Consider the following 14260-nt stretch of genomic DNA (forward strand, 5'->3'; position numbering starts at 1 on the left):
GCTGGGCACCACACGGGCGGACCTGCATCTGTTCCCTCCCAGGAAGATGTTGTCCAGGTCCTTCTTCATTTCCACCAGTGTCTTGGTGTGGTGGAGCTTGGGCCTGGGATCTTCATGGCCTGTGAGGGGCTGAGGGGAGAATGGGAGGCTGGAGCCCTGAGGTTTGGGGCTGCTCCTGGGGCTGTAGGGTCAGTGTGGGGCTGATCCTGTGGTCATGGGGCCGGTTTGGGGCCAGGCTGAGGTCCGTGGGGTCAGTGTGGCCCTGGTCCTGGTGCCGTGGGGCTGGTTTGGGGCCAGTCCTGTGGCTGTGGGGTTGGTTTGGGGCAGACCTTGGGATGGGCCCCGTGGCCATGGGGTCAGTGTGGGGCCAGCCTGGGGTCCATGGGACCAGTCCCTGGGCCTTGTGGTCGGTGTCAGCCCAATCCCGGGCTGGTTTGGGGCCGGTCCGAGGCTGTGGTCGTGGGGTCGGTATGAGGCCGGTCCAGGGTCCGTGGGGCTGGTCCCGGGGCCACGTGGGACCGGCGGTACCGGGACAGGCAGTCCCGGTGTCACCCCGGCAGTGACGGGGCGGTCCCGGTGGCCGGGGGCGGTCCCGGTGTCACCCCGGCAGTGACGGGGCGGTCCCGGTGGCCGGGGGCGGTCCCGGTGTCACCCCGGCAGTGACGGGGCAGTCCCGGGGGCGGTTCCGGTGTCGCCGCTGTCACCGCCGGAAGTGACGAACCGGCGGGTTCCGGTCCCGCCTCCCCTTTCGCTTTGCAGCGAGGCTGCGGGTGCGCGCGGGGCGGCGGGGCCTGGTGCGGGGAACGGGATCCCGGGATGGGCCCTGGGTCCCGGGAGGGGGGAGCGGGATCCCGGGATGGGCCCCGGGTCCCGGGAGGGGGGAGCGGGATCCCGGGATGGGCCCCGGGTCCCGGGAGGGGGGAGCGGGATCCCACGGTAGGGCCCGGGAGGGGCGGACTGGATCCCGGGATGGGCCTCAGATCCTGGGGTGGGCCCCGGATCCCGGGAGGGGCGGGCTGGATGTCGGGGAAGGGACCGGATCCCGGGATTTGGGGATATTAGAGCCCGGGGAGGGGACTGGATCCGGAGGGAGGGGAGCCGGGCCCCGGAGGAGGGGGACTGGATCCCGGGATGGGGTTGGATCCCGGGGAAGGGACCCTGGATCCCGAGCTGGGGCTGGATCGCTGGATGGGCCCCGGATTCCGCGAGGGGGGAACTGGATCCCGGGATAGGGGCTGAATCTCAGGTGTGGCTGGATCCCGGGGTGGGGGACCGGGGGCTCGGGAATGGGGGTTCAGGGGCTGGGAATGAGAGTTTGAGGGGTCGGTCCTTGCTGGGAGTGGGCACGGGGACACCGGGACCCCCGGGCCCACCCAGAGCGTGACGCAGCCGCCGCTCCCGCAGACAAAAACGGTGCCAAGATGCAGATCTTCGTGAAAACCCTGACGGGCAAAACCATCACCCTCGAGGTGGAACCCAATGACACCATCGAGAACGTGAAAGCCAAAATCCAGGACAAGGAAGGTACTGACAGGGCCAGGGAGCAGCGGGGCAGCCCCTGGGGGTTCCCCCAGTGCCCCCACCACGGTGATTCTCCCCCACAGGGATCCCCCCCGACCAGCAGCGTCTGATCTTCGCGGGGAAGCAGCTGGAGGACGGCCGCACCCTCGCCGACTACAACATCCAGAAAGGTGCTCCCTGGACCCTTGGGGGGTTTTTGGAGGGGGGGGGATGTTTTCGGGGTGCCAGGTGCTCCATGACCCTGCCGTGACACCCAGTTTCTCCTTCCAGAGTCCACCCTTCACCTGGTGCTGCGCCTGCGGGGCGGGATCATCGAGCCCTCCCTGCGCCAGCTCGCCCAGAAGTACAACTGCGACAAGATGATCTGCCGCAAGTACGGCCCCGTGTGTCCCTCTCCCCTTCCCACAGCCCCCCCCTGCTCCCTGTCCCCCTCCCCAGGGACACGGGGCTGTCCTGACCTGTGTCCCCCCCCCCAGGTGCTACGCCCGCCTGCACCCCCGCGCCGTCAACTGCCGCAAGAAGAAGTGTGGGCACACCAACAACCTGCGCCCCAAGAAGAAGGTCAAGTAGAGCCACAGGCCCTGCCTGTGCTGGCCAATAAAGTGTTGCAGTGCTCAGCCTCGTTTTCTGGTGGTTTTTTTAACCCAAAGTTGTGTGGGTTTGAATAAAGGAGAGGGAGGGGAGCAGGGGGGGATGGAGGTGGCAGCGGTGCCGGGTGGTGCCTGTAGTCATGGACTGGACCAGCACTGGGACACCCCTGTCACTAGTGCAAGGTCCAGACTGGCACCAGGACCCCAAAAAACCACGCTGCCCACCCACTGGGCTCCCCCACCATGTGCACACAACACAGATGGGCACTGGGACCCACCCGTGTCCAGCTCAGTCCCAGGCCCTCCCCACTCCACCGGCCACACACCAGGAGCCCCCGGGCCACGGACCGGCACCGGGACCCCCCCCCCCGTCCACGGACTTGGGCCTTGCCTACACACCGTTGCCCACCCACCGGGAACCCTGGCCGTGTGCACAGCGCACAGACGAACACCGGGACCCCCCCATCCACCGGGATGGGGGGTTCTAGTGAACCCCCCTTCCACCCACCGGGAACCCCCCGCACACAACACAGACGGGCAGCGGGACCCCCGCCGGTGGCGTGCGCACAGACGGGACAGGGCAGCGGGCACCGGGGAGGGCACGGGCGCTGCCGGCCGGTGCCTGCAGGTGGCGGCGGAGCCACGCTCCGCCCCGCGGCCCCCGGGCCTGCGCCGTTCAGCCGCCACCGGGCCATGGTGAGCGGCACCGGGAGCGGGCGGGGAGCGGCCCCGGGGCACGGGGAGGGGGCGAGGGGGGTTCTGGGGACCGAGCGGTGAACGTGTGGTCTGGGGGGGTCACGGGATGGGGCCGGGCTGTGGGTGGGGGGTCCCGCTGCCCCTCTGCGTTGTTTAGGAACGGGCGGGGCTCTCCCGGTGCGCGGGGAGCGGGATGGGGGGTCCCGGTGTCCCTCCGCGTTGTGGGCACATTGGTGGGGGGCCTGGTGCGTGGGCACCGGGATGGGGGGTCCCGGAGCCGGTCTGGGGTGGTCCCGGTGCGTGAGTGCAGCGATGGGGGGGTCTCGGTGCCGGACTGGGCATAGATAGAAGGGGGACTCCTGGTGCACAGGCAGCAAGGTCGGGGGGGGGTCGCTGGACCGAGCCCGTCCATGCACGAGTGGAATGGGGGTCCCAGTGCCCGGTTGTATTCCGGGCACGTGTCTGGGGGGTCCCGGTGCGTGGGCAGGATGGGGGGGGTGGTCCCCGATGCCCGTTTGTGTTGTGTGCTCAAGGCTGGGGATTCCCGGGGTGTGAGCAATGGGATGGGGCATTCCCGGTGCTGGTGCTGGGCTGAGCTCAAGAACCACGGCCAGAATCCACCCGGGTCCCCCCAGGACGGGCACTGGGTAGTGGGGGGTCTTACCCCAGCACAGGGGGGAGACCCCCGGGCAGTGCCGGCTCTGCCCAGAGCCCCTTACCGGGTCACCGGTGCCATGATGTCCCCGTCACCGTCCCCTCGTGTCCCGCAGACGGGCGAGGCCGTGCAGGCTCTGCTGCAGCGGCTGCAGGTGCTCCAGGGCGAGAGGGTCGAAACCTACCGGCTCTTCGAGGAGTGAGTACCGGCACCACCGCGGGGACGGGCACGTGGGGCGGGCGGGGGACACACGGGGCACCTCCCAGGGCAGGGGATCCCCGGCAAAACGAACTAAATCCCCCATCCTGATTATTTTGCATCCCTCGGGGACCCGGCGGTCGGGGCAGCTGATGAGCTCCAGCTGGCAGCAGGACGCTGTGCTGGACACCTGAATCCTGTTTTAGCATCCAGCAGGAGATGATGGGCTTCACGAGTGAAAAGGATATAAAAAACCCAACACTCCCTCCAAAAAAAAAAGCAGTTTCCAACCTTTTCCCGTGCGAGGAGTGAGGCCGCCTGGTCATGGGGGAGCTGCCAAATCCAGGCAGGAGGAGAAGGAAGGAAGGCAGGAGAACCCTCCTGGTGCTGCCCGTGGCGGGTGGCAAAAGGAGCTTTGGCAGAACGAGGATCTCGGGGTGTTGCCATCCCGGTGGCCCCCGGGTGTGGTGACAGTGGCTTTCCACCCCCCTCACCTGTCCGCAGGGGCCACCAGGCGTACCTGAGCAGTGCCCCCCACTATGACTTCCCGCGGTACCGGCAGCTGGTGCACGAGGTCACCGTGGCCTTCAGCGGCATCTCCCGGGAGGTGCTGGGCATCGCCGGGCGCCTGCGGGACGAGCTGGGCCGCCCTGACCTGGCCCAGCACCTGGCCCGGCTCCAGGAACGGGAGCAGGAGAAGCTGCAGCTGGTGGGTGCCGGGCTGGGGGGGGGTCCCTGGGACTTGTTTGGGGGGTGTCTCTGGGCTCCCACGGTGTCCCTCCCGCAGACGGCGCAGCTCCAGCTGGCCCGGCAGCAGGCACAGGACCAGCCCGAGGTGGACGTCCATCAGCAGGAGGTGCAGGAGCTCAAGCACAAGTAGGTGGTGGCCCCACTGCTGTCCCTGTTCATTTTGGGGTGGCAGCAGCCCCCCCCCCCAGCCCAGGAGCCCTGCTGCCATCCCCCTTGTCCCCCCGCTTCGGGGTGGCAACATCCCCCCAGCCCACGGAATCACGCGATGTCCTGAGTTGGAAGGGACCCGTTGGAAGGGACCCGTTGGAAGGGACCCGTTGGAAGGGACCCGCGCGGATCGTGGAGTCCAGCCCGGGAGCCCCTTCCCTGCGTTTCCCCTCCCTCCCTGTGGCCCAGGGAGGCCCAGATGGTGCCTTCGGGGTCTGGCGGTGCTGCGTGGCCGCGTCCCCTCGGCCTCCCCGGGCTGAGTGTTTCATAAACAGCGCGGGGAAGGCGAGGGCGGCCCACATAATACGCTCCATATGGGCTTTATTTATAGTTTCCATCCGCTCTCGTAGGCTAATTAAAACCATTGAGGCAATCAGCGAAATTCTCCAGGACCTCAAGTACGATTCGGAAGAAGTTGAGTGATGGGTGTCCCCGTGGGAACGGCTGGAGGGGCCGGCTGGTGGAATGGGGGCCCCGCTCGCCCCCCACCCGCTCCCGGTGCAGCCGCCCAGGCACCTTGGCAAGGTGGGCATCGTCCTCTCGACCCCTTTTCTTGAGCACGGGCTGGAAGGGGTAGAGAAACCCCCTCCTAGGAGAAGTGGGGTGCCCCTAAATCCTGAGTATCCCTCAGCAGAGGGGTCTGGGTTCCCCTCCACGGGGCTGTGCCAAAGGAAAGCCACGACCTACACTGCCAATGGGCTGTCTTGCTTTGACTCCCATCGAGGTGGGCACTGCCTGTGCTGCCCACTGGAAGCCCAGGGGCAGCAGCCCCCCCCAAACCACATCCTGGGGATCAACTGTGCCCCCAACCCCACGGCGGTTTTGGTTCTCCTCAAGCGCCTTTTTTTATGGTCATCCAAAATAAACCTGTCCCCGTGGAGCTGGGCTGAGTGGTGTGATCTGAAGGGGTCACATGGCCCCCCCTTGCCACAGTGCCACCCCTTCCAGCTCGGCTCGGTCCCCTGGGAGCCCCGGGATGGGGTGACGAGGGCCACGGGCCCCATTTGGCTGCCCGCTGCATCCCCGTCCCCGCGCAGCGCTGCCGCTCCGCTGATGCAGACCCCGGTGGGGTTTCAGAGGTTTATTGGCATTAAGCTTAAATCTGTTCCTAATTGACTGAAATGGAACCAAAATAAGGCTGGTTTGAATCAAAATTGGAGCAGGCACTGGGCAAACCCCAGCAGCCTCCAACCAGCCCGCGTGGCTCCCCGAGGATGGAGCCCTCCCCGTGCACCCGCACGCGGATCCCCGGGGAGAAAACGGCCAGAATCGCTTCCCGGGGGGCACTGCGGCGAGGCTGGGGGTCACCTGGGAAGCCCCCACTGCCCCTTTCATCCCAGAGGCTGCCCTGGCTGGCGGTTGAGGAGCAAAGTCCCCGTGTCCCCCCTGGCCGGGCAAGGCCGGGGGGTGCCCTCGCTGCCGCGGGGCGCGGGGGGCCGCGGTCCGGGGCCAGCAGCACGTGAGGGGCTGCCGGGGCTGGGCCAGCCCGGCCCCCCAACCTCACCCCAGCCCGGCCCCCAGGGCTGCGGGGCCGTGCTGCGCCCCGGCCGCCTCCCTGCTCCCCCACGGCGGGGCCGGGGCGGGTGCGGGTGGTCCCGGGTGGGCGCCGGGCGCCCCGTCCCATCCTGCCGGCGCACGGTCCCCCGCGGGCTACAACTTATCGCCGGGAAGAACCTGCGGAGAGGAGCAGAGCCCCGCGTCGCCCCAGGGTCGGCGTCACCCCCCAGCATCCCTGGGGGGCGGGGGGGGTCACCCCACATCCCACCCCACCCCCCCCGTTCCCACCCAGCTGTGGAGAAGAAGTGCGAAAAGGCTCCTTACCTACCTGGTTGCGTGTTTTGTGCGATTTCTGCAGCCACACGCGCCACTGGTCGTAGAGCTTGATGCCGAGGTTGGAGCAGCCGTAGGCGTGTTTCTTCACCCACCCGAAGAACTGCTTCAGCTCCCGCCGCAGCGTCGTGTTCTGCTCCCCACCTTTGGGGTCGCAGCCCCCCGCCCCTCGCTCTGCGGGGACAAGGGGGTCAGTGTGAGGACCAAGGGGTCAGTGCGGGGACAAGGGGGTCAGTGTGGGGACCAGGGGTCAGTGCAGGGACCAGGGGGTCAGTGTGGGGACAAAGGGGTCAGTGCCACAGGGGGGAAGAAGTGCCTCAACCTGCCCCTGGTGAGTAACGAGGGGTGAGAGCAAACCGAGCTGGTTTTGGCTCCCGGCTGGGGAAGCCACGCTCCAAACTGGCTCCTTTGCAAGAAATCCAGGTGCTGGGCACGGAGCAGGGAAGGGCCCCCCTGCACGTCCCGGGGGGGGGAGCACAGCACCGTCGGCACCCCCCGAGCGGCGCTGGCGGCGCTCACCGCTGCGTGGGGTGGAGGCGGCGGTGGGATTGCTCCAGTCGCTCCAGATCCCGGCTTTCTTGGAGCCGTAGATGCCGAAGGGATTACAGCGCACCTGGACGAAGTAGACGGTGCCGGGGCGCAGGCCGGCCAGGCGGCAGGACGTCTGGTTGCCCACGTCATCCACCACCTGGGGAGGGAGGAGACCATGGGAGCACCCGCACGGGGTCGGCGATCCCGCGCCAGCACCGGCGATGCCGACCCACCTTCCACTCCGAGCTGTCCTCCACCCGGTACTGGATCTGGTACTTGGCTTGGAAGAGGAAATCCTTGAGGGCCGGCGGGGAGCTCCAGCGCACGCTCAGCTGGTCCTCCAGGTCCCCCACGCGGCTGACGTGCACGTCCGACGGCGGGTCGGTGGTGACTGCGGGGACAGGGCAGCGCCGCGGGGCCGCGGGGGTTAAGGAGCCGCAGATGTAAAACCCACTCGGAGCAAACAGCCTAATTCGATTAGGAGCAATTCTGCTCACATATCGCCCATTTCCTGCTGCCCCCCCCCTTCCGCCCCATCCCGGCGCTGAACCCTCCTCCCGCTCCCCTCCCGCTCCCCGCGGGGTCACCGGTGACACGGTGACGCGCCCGGCGTGGCTCACCCACGTTGAGGATGTCCAACATGACGACGTCGGACACGGCCACCCCCAGCCGGTTGGACGCCTCCACCCAGATCTCGTAGGGCGTGAAGAGGGCCAGGTCCTTGGGGATGCGGCAGGAGTAGGGCCCGGCCGTGTGATATTCCTGGCAGGTGTTGTCCCGGCCGTACCACCTGCGGGCAGGGCGTGAGCGCCGGCACCGGCAGTGCCGGGAGCTGTGGGTGCTCACCCGTCCCCGGAGGAGCCGCTCCCACGGCCCGTTTATCTGCCATTCCACGCTGCTGGAATTGTGTTACCAGCCCCACGGCTCACCCGGCGGTGCCAACTCAACCAGGGCCACGGCGGCTTCTCACCCTCCTCCTCCTCCTCCCCAGCACCGTGAGACCCAAAAAACTCCTCACGGCAGCACCACCCCCAAACAGGGCTCAGCCAGGAGGCCTTGGGCACCACATTCCCTGTTTCCCATTAAATCCCACACCGGTGTTTTTAACAATAACCGGAATTAAGGTGAACACCCACCTGAGCTTGTACTTGAGGGTGTAGTTGGTGTGCAAGAAGGTCTCTCCTTCTGTCCCCGGCGCCCACTTGCAGGTCAGGTCCTTCATGTTTTTGGACCAGCAAGTGATGTTGACTGGTTTTTCTGGGGGTACTGGGAGACAAAAAAACAAAAACAAGAATTTCCAGAGCCCGTTTTTTTTTCCAGCCACGGCAACCCAAACCCCAAACCCGAGCCGCATTCCCATCTAAGCCTCTGTATTCCCCGGGACGTAGCGACCCAAAAAAAAAACAAATCCAAGAGCCGCATTCCCCGTCCCGATCCTGTGTTCCCGGGGCGTCAGCGTCGTCCTCTCATTTTAAAAATAGCCCCGGAGATAAAAATCTTACGATTATTGATTCGGACAAGCGCGGGGGGGTTTTTTTGCCAAAAACAGCCCTCTCTCCCGGCGTGGGGAGCTCCAAGTGGAGCGGCTTTGGTGAGAACCAAGGGGGGCATCCCGGGGAGCCCCGCGAGGGGAGCCGGGGGGGACGCGACCGCCGCGCCGACGACGTACGTCCAACGTAAAGGCAGGAGCCGGCCAAGATGCCGCCGTCTCTGCTGTGACACACCAGGTTGTCCCCCGACTGCTGCCTGGAGCCGTTGAGGCGGGCGAGGGCCACGCTGAGCGTGGAGGGCCCGAGGGCGGCGTAGGAGGCGGCGGGAAGGCGCCGCCCGTTCAGGGTCCAGTACAGGTCCTCGGCTTTCAGCGGAAAGTCCGGGCTGACCGTGCACGTGGCGACCAGCGAGGAGCCGATCAGCAGGGTGGGGTCTTGGGGGGAAATCACGGCGGGGTCTGCAGCCGGAGAGACAGAGAGCGGGGGGGGAGGGGGGGGGAATAACGTCAATTATGGAGGTAAATATGGCTTTTTGAATGCCTCTTGGGTCTGTTTTAGGTGATTTAAGGGCGTTTGTTGTCCATCTTAGATACTATAAGTACATCTGTGTGTCTTCTGTATTCATTTAAATGCGATTTGTACCTATTCAAATGCATTTTATACCAATTTGAATGCATTTTATACCTATTTGAGTGCGTTTCATACCCGTTTAAATACACTGTTTATCTATTTAAATGCATTGTTTATCTATTTAAATGCATTGTTTATCTATTTAAATGCATTGTTTATCTATTTTGCATTTAGCTAGATCATCCTATCTGTTTTATATAGATTTAAACTATTGCATATCTAAGGTCAATTTAAACCATTGTATGTCTATCTTAGGTCAATTTAAACCACTGCATATCTATCTTGGGTCAATTTGAATCATCACGTGCCCATTTCAGATCAACATCTATTTTATGTTGATTTAAATCATGGCATCTCTATTTTACGTCAATTTGAATACATTTATATCTATTTTACATCGATTTAATGATGTTTGTATTGAAGGTTCCAAATTTGTATCTGTTTTATGCTGATTTAAATACGTTTTATATCTGTCCTTTGTCTATGTGCATCTTATATCCATTTTATATCTGAAGGCATTTGATATCTCTTTTATATATATTTAAATAGGTTTTATCTCTTTTCTACATCTAAACACACATCTAGCCCATATCTAAATACACATCTATTTTTATCTATTTAAATACAATTGATATCTACTCTGATACCTAAATACATTTCCTATCTACCCAAATACTTTTAATATCTATTTTAATATCTATTTTAATATCTATTTTATACCTTTCTAAGTGCTTTTTATGCCTATTTTAAGCCCTTTTTTTTTTCCCCCCCCAGGGCTGGGGCAGGACTGGGTTGTGGCTTTGGAAGTTTGTCGGGACAAAAAGATTTCCAAAGCAACTCTGGAAAATCTAAGGGATTTCCTCCCCCCCCCCTCCTTTTCCGAGGGTCGGCATTCCCACCTGGATCACACCAGCGAGGGCCGGGAAGTTGCTTCATCCCACTCATCCCAACCACGCGCCATCAAACCCCCTCACCATGGGAAACACCCCCCCCATGCCCCGGGTTATCCCAAAACTTCTCCACCGCGAGGCTTCCAAAGGCTCCGGGGTGTTCCGTGTCCGTCAGCCTTATCGGCTCCATCCGCACGCGCCGGGCTAATATTCCCAAATTACCTCCCGGAAAGTGCCGCGACCTCCCCTCCCCTCCGACCTCCCGGCCCCGATCGGCTTTCAGCGCCCGCCGCCCGCCCCGGCTCCCACCCCGCATTCCAAGGTCCTTGTTGTGCCGGAGGGATCCTGGCGAGGGGTCCCCGGGGCTTCCTCCGGCTCCCACCCCGCATTCCAAGGTCCTTGTTGTGCCGGAGGGATCCTGGCGAGGGGTCCCCGGGGCTTCCTCCGGCTCCCACCCCGCATTCCAAGGTCCTTGTTGTGCCGGAGGGATCCTGACGAGGGGTCCCTGCCGCTTCCTCCGGCTCCCACCCGGCACAATTAGTGCTCCAAGAGCCTCGTTATGCCCGAGATACTTAATTAGGGGTTCCTGCTCTGCTTGGGGGAGGCTGGTGAGGTGGGAGGAAGGGAATCCAGGGGGAAAAGCATCGGGGAGATGGTGGTGTGGGGTACCCCAATCATCCCTGGGTTGGTGCTGGATGCTCTGGGGTGCCCCAGACATCCATGGATTGGTGCTGGATACTTCGGGGTACCCCAAACATTCATGGATTGGTGCTGGATACTTCGGGGTACCTCGGGGTACCCCAAACATCCATGGGTTGGTGTTGGATATTCTGGGGTACCCCAGACGTCCATGGAGCGGTGCCAGGTACTCCAAGGTGCTCTGAGTACCCATGGATTGGTACAGGCACCCCAAACATCCACGGAGTGGTGCCAGGTACCCCATGGGTTGGTGCCGAGTCCCTTGGGGTACCCTGAGTGCCCGTGGGCTGGTCGGGATACCCCGGGGCATCCACGGGCAATACGGATCCACCCCCCAAAACAAACCCTTCCCAAGGCCAGCGAGGCCTCCAAAAAAACTCATCCCCCGGCTCTGCCAACGAGCCCATCCTGCTCCAGCTCCTCCACGAGCCGAGCCCGGAGCTGCTCCGGCTCTGCTCGTAACAGATCTGCCACTCCAAGCCCTAATTCTCCCAAATCTTAATCTAAACAGCCCCAGAAACACACACGAGCACCGAAAACCAGACACGTTTCCCGTTCTCCGAGCAGGACCCTCTGGAGGGGCCAATTTTCTCTCTCTATTTCTTTTTTTTTTTTCCTGGAATTTTTCTTTCCCCCCCCCCTCCTTCAAGCAGGAGCCTCTGGAGGGGCCAATTATATATAAACATATATTTATTTTCTTTTCCCCTGGATTTTTTCCCCCCCTCCTCTGCTCTGCGCAGCCACGGAGCCGAACATGTGTTTTAAAAGGGAAAAGTGTGAAGTTTTCCGATCGGAGGGGAAAAGGGCCGGGGAGAGACACAGGCAGCCTGTGGAATGTGCAAGTTGCAAGGAAAATACCTGCTTGGGGGGTTTTATGGCTTCTCTGTTGCAAAAAAAAAGAAAAAAAAAATTGCTGATCAGGTGCTAAGTAATGCTATAAAGTAAAACCACATTTCCAAGGTGTCGGGAACGTTTATGCTTTTCTTCCGAAGGGCCGGATTTCATTTCAGTTTTATATCGGAGGGTTTTTTTTTTAAGGAGTTGGGGAAAGAAAAGGGGAAAAAAAAAAAACCCGACCCCAATCCTCTCCGATAAGTGTCGGAGATCACGCAGTTAAAAAAGATTTATGGAGCTGTGCAGGGGTCCAAAGAAAAAGAGAAATAATTGCCTTGAAGAACAAAAGGGAATTTGGGAAGCTCCGAATTCCACAGGAAAAATAAATTTAAATATATACCTCTTTAGAGCTCTTCTAAAGCCCGAGCAACGAGGCAGACACGACACGCAGAAATGCTCTATCCCTCTTTTCCACCCCGGTTTCCACTCTTTTTTCCCCCCCTTTTCTCATCTCCGACTGGCATTTCTCGTGCCCATCCCTGGGCTCGAGGAGGGATTTATAAAAAGCCCAGGCATTCCAGCGCGGCCGAGCTGCACCGAGGGGAAACTTTCACTCTCTAAAAGGACATTTGGCTTCGCCTTCCCCAGCGCCGCACGTCGAGGGGGCCGCGGGGCGAGCGCTGCCCCGGACCCCCGTGGGGATGGGGGGAACGGGGGGTCCGGGGAGGGCGAATCCGGCACCGGCTGCCCCTGACCGGGAGGAGAAACTTGCGGGGTCACCCCCAGCGAGGGGCCGGCCGCGGCCTCGCCTTGTTCCCGGTGGGATTAAACCCTCCAGGCAGCGGGGTGGGCACTGGGGTGGGCACCGCTCCCGGTGGAAACCCACCGGGATTCGGCCGCTGGCGTTAACGGCCCCTGAAGGGATTTTTGGAGCGATTTTCCTCCCCAGCCTCCGTCGCTCCGGCAATTCGTGCCCCAATTAACGCTCTTAAAGATTCCCCCCCTCGAGGAGGACGCGGGCGGGTCGGGGGGTCCGCCCGCGGTGTCCGGGACCCCGCGGTGCCGCCGGGGAGGGGACGCGGGAGCCGCGGTGGTTTTTTCTTGGCGGGTCCCGTTTGCGCGTCGGGGCGAGGAACATCCATCGCCTTGAGAAATTCCCATCATAGGGAGGAAGCCAAACTTCCTGCTGCGGGGAGCGGGATCTCGCCTCCCCCCGGCTCGGGGGGGCGACGAGGCGGCGGGTGGTGGGACGGGGGGGCTCGGTCGCGTTTAGGGCTCCGAGGGGAGGGGGGAAGAACCCCCCTCGTGTGTCCCCTCGTTTGGCGAGGGGGGACCCCGATCCCCGCGGGGCTGAGGCCGCCCACGGCTCAGCCCACAGGTGGCACCTCCCGGACCTGCCACCGCCCGCTGGGCCCCCCAAATTGGGCATCACTGCGGAGCCCCGCCGAGGGATTTATTTTTGGGAGGGGGGCTCGAGGGGTGGTCATTGTTCTCCGTGGGGGAAGGAGGGAGATCCCTATTGTTCTGGGTGGGAAAAGGGGATTCATTGTTCTCTGGGATTGGGAGGGGGGCGGCTCTCGGGGGACGAGGGGGGACCCCGTTGTTTTAAGGAGAAGGAGGGGGGGGTCTCAGAGGCTTTGGGGGGAGCAAAAGGGGGGTGACGGCTCCCGGGGGTGGGAGGGGGTCGCGTGGGGAAGGGGTTCGCTATTGTTCTCCGGGCCGAGGCCGGGGGTTTCCATTGTCCTGGGTGGGGAATGGAGCCGCGTTGTTCTGCGGGAGGGGGGGGCTGGACGGCGGGGAGGGGGCACAAGGGGGGACCAGCCCTTCCCAGGGAGAGGGGTCCCTCTTCTCCGTGAGGAGAGGGAGCACTCGCTGCTCCGGGGGAGGGGGGTTCCCCCGCTGCTCTCGGGGATGGGGGGGGAGCAAAAAAAAGGTTCCTCTATTGTTCTCTGCGGAGAGAAGGGGCGGGGGGGTCCCGGCTGGGCTGCGGGGACGGGGAGGAGGGTTCCCGGCTGCCTGTCGGGGGGCGATGGGGGGTCTTGGCTGCCCTCCGCGGGGGGGTCTCCGTTCCCCTCCACAGGAGGCGAAGCGCAGCCCCGAGGTGCGACCGGCGGTGTCCCCGCGGCTCCCGCGACCGCTCCGCATCCCGGGGACGGGGGGGACGGGACACGCGGGAAGGAGCGGGGGAGCCCCAGGGGGCTCCGCACGCCGGGGCCGGGGAGGGACGGACCACACGGAGCGGAACGGGAGAGCCCCGGGGGGACCCGCGCAGCGCCCGCCTGGCCCCGACGGGACCCCCGCCCGCCCCGCGCCCACCTTGCGAGAGCCGCCCGGTGCTCCCGGTACTCACAGGCGAGCGGGTCGGCGCGGGCGAGGCGCGGGCAGAGCAGGAGCAGCAGCGGGAGCATCGGGAGCAGCGGCGGCGGCGGCATGGCCGGCTCCGGTGCCCGTCGGTGCCCGGGGCGGCGGAGCGCACCGGCACGTCCGGGGAAGTCCCGAGCAAGTCTGAGCAACCCCCGGTTACCAAAGCCCCAACTGCCGCCCTGGCCCCGCCCCGGGACCGCCCCCGGGGGGGCAGAAAGCCACCGGCCCCGCCGCCCCCCCGCCCCGCTCCGGTACCGGCCCCGGGACCGGCCCCGGGACTGGCCCCCGCCCGGTGCCCGCTGCCGCCGGGGGATGCCGGACCCCCCACCCTACCCCGCCCCGGGGCCGGTGTCCCGCTCCTCCCGACCCCCCCGG

At 63.7% G+C, this 14260-nt stretch overlaps 3 protein-coding genes across 6 annotated transcripts; 2 read left to right on the forward strand and 1 right to left on the reverse strand.

Moving 5' to 3' along the window:
* The first annotated feature begins 699 nt into the window (after positions 1 to 699).
* Positions 700 to 2138, forward strand: UBA52 (ubiquitin A-52 residue ribosomal protein fusion product 1). Its single transcript, XM_027737672.2, has 5 exons — positions 700 to 770; positions 1405 to 1524; positions 1605 to 1691; positions 1792 to 1894; positions 1998 to 2138. Exons 2-5 carry the CDS (start codon positions 1422 to 1424, stop codon positions 2089 to 2091), a joined length of 387 nt encoding a protein of 128 aa, XP_027593473.1. The 5' UTR covers positions 700 to 770; positions 1405 to 1421; the 3' UTR covers positions 2092 to 2138.
* A 564-nt stretch (positions 2139 to 2702) lies between these two features.
* REX1BD (required for excision 1-B domain containing) lies at positions 2703 to 8939 on the forward strand. Of its 4 annotated transcripts, XR_005566626.1 has the most exons (6): positions 3257 to 3660; positions 4165 to 4369; positions 4448 to 4536; positions 4968 to 5142; positions 6473 to 6637; positions 7038 to 8939. XR_005566626.1 is itself a non-coding variant. In XM_027737670.2 (5 exons), the coding sequence occupies exons 1-5, from the start codon at positions 2805 to 2807 to the stop codon at positions 5038 to 5040; spliced, it is 453 nt and encodes a 150-aa protein (XP_027593471.1). In that variant the 5' UTR covers positions 2703 to 2804; the 3' UTR covers positions 5041 to 5497. The 4 variants fall into 4 exon arrangements, 2 of the variants coding, with proteins under 2 accessions (XP_027593471.1, XP_027593470.2); XM_027737670.2 differs by lacking the exons at positions 6473 to 6637; positions 7038 to 8939 and adding an exon at positions 2703 to 2807 and having other exon boundaries at positions 3578 to 3660; positions 4968 to 5497; XR_005566625.1 differs by lacking the exon at positions 7038 to 8939 and having other exon boundaries at positions 6473 to 6661.
* Positions 5691 to 13953, reverse strand: CRLF1 (cytokine receptor like factor 1). The gene is made up of 8 exons (XM_027737666.2): positions 13838 to 13953; positions 8648 to 8937; positions 8115 to 8244; positions 7599 to 7768; positions 7212 to 7369; positions 6967 to 7135; positions 6443 to 6621; positions 5691 to 6291 (listed from the first exon to the last, which is right to left on the reverse strand). The coding sequence occupies exons 1-8, from the start codon at positions 13951 to 13953 to the stop codon at positions 6268 to 6270; spliced, it is 1236 nt and encodes a 411-aa protein (XP_027593467.1). The 3' UTR covers positions 5691 to 6267.
* Positions 13954 to 14260: the final 307 nt, after the last annotated feature.

This window comes from Pipra filicauda, unplaced genomic scaffold, assembly GCF_003945595.2.
Source record: "Pipra filicauda isolate LSUMZ 115617 unplaced genomic scaffold, ASM394559v2 scaffold771_size98731_pilon, whole genome shotgun sequence".
Classification (NCBI taxonomy): Eukaryota; Metazoa; Chordata; class Aves; order Passeriformes; family Pipridae; genus Pipra; species Pipra filicauda.

Bases quoted from the DNA above. Each gene is read 5' to 3' on its own strand.
- UBA52 (XM_027737672.2), top strand. From the start codon at position 1,422: ATGCAGATCTTCGTGAAAACCCTGACGGGCAAAACCATCACCCTCGAG. The intron at 1,525-1,604 runs GTACTGACAGGG...TCTCCCCCACAG, and splicing joins CAAAATCCAGGACAAGGAAG to GGATCCCCCCCGACCAGCAG. The intron at 1,692-1,791 runs GTGCTCCCTGGA...TTCTCCTTCCAG, and splicing joins CGACTACAACATCCAGAAAG to AGTCCACCCTTCACCTGGTG.
- REX1BD (XM_027737669.2), top strand. From the start codon at position 3,296: ATGGGGGGGGTGGTCCCCGATGCCCGTTTGTGTTGTGTGCTCAAGGCT. The intron at 3,661-4,164 runs GTGAGTACCGGC...ACCTGTCCGCAG, and splicing joins ACCTACCGGCTCTTCGAGGA to GGGCCACCAGGCGTACCTGA. The intron at 4,537-4,967 runs GTAGGTGGTGGC...CCGCTCTCGTAG, and splicing joins GTGCAGGAGCTCAAGCACAA to GCTAATTAAAACCATTGAGG.
- CRLF1 (XM_027737666.2), bottom strand. From the start codon at position 13,953: ATGCCGCCGCCGCCGCTGCTCCCGATGCTCCCGCTGCTGCTCCTGCTC. The intron at 7,370-7,598 runs GTGAGCCACGCC...CTGTCCCCGCAG, and splicing joins GTTGGACATCCTCAACGTGG to TCACCACCGACCCGCCGTCG. The intron at 6,622-6,966 runs GTGAGCGCCGCC...TTGTCCCCGCAG, and splicing joins CGCCTCCACCCCACGCAGCG to AGCGAGGGGCGGGGGGCTGC.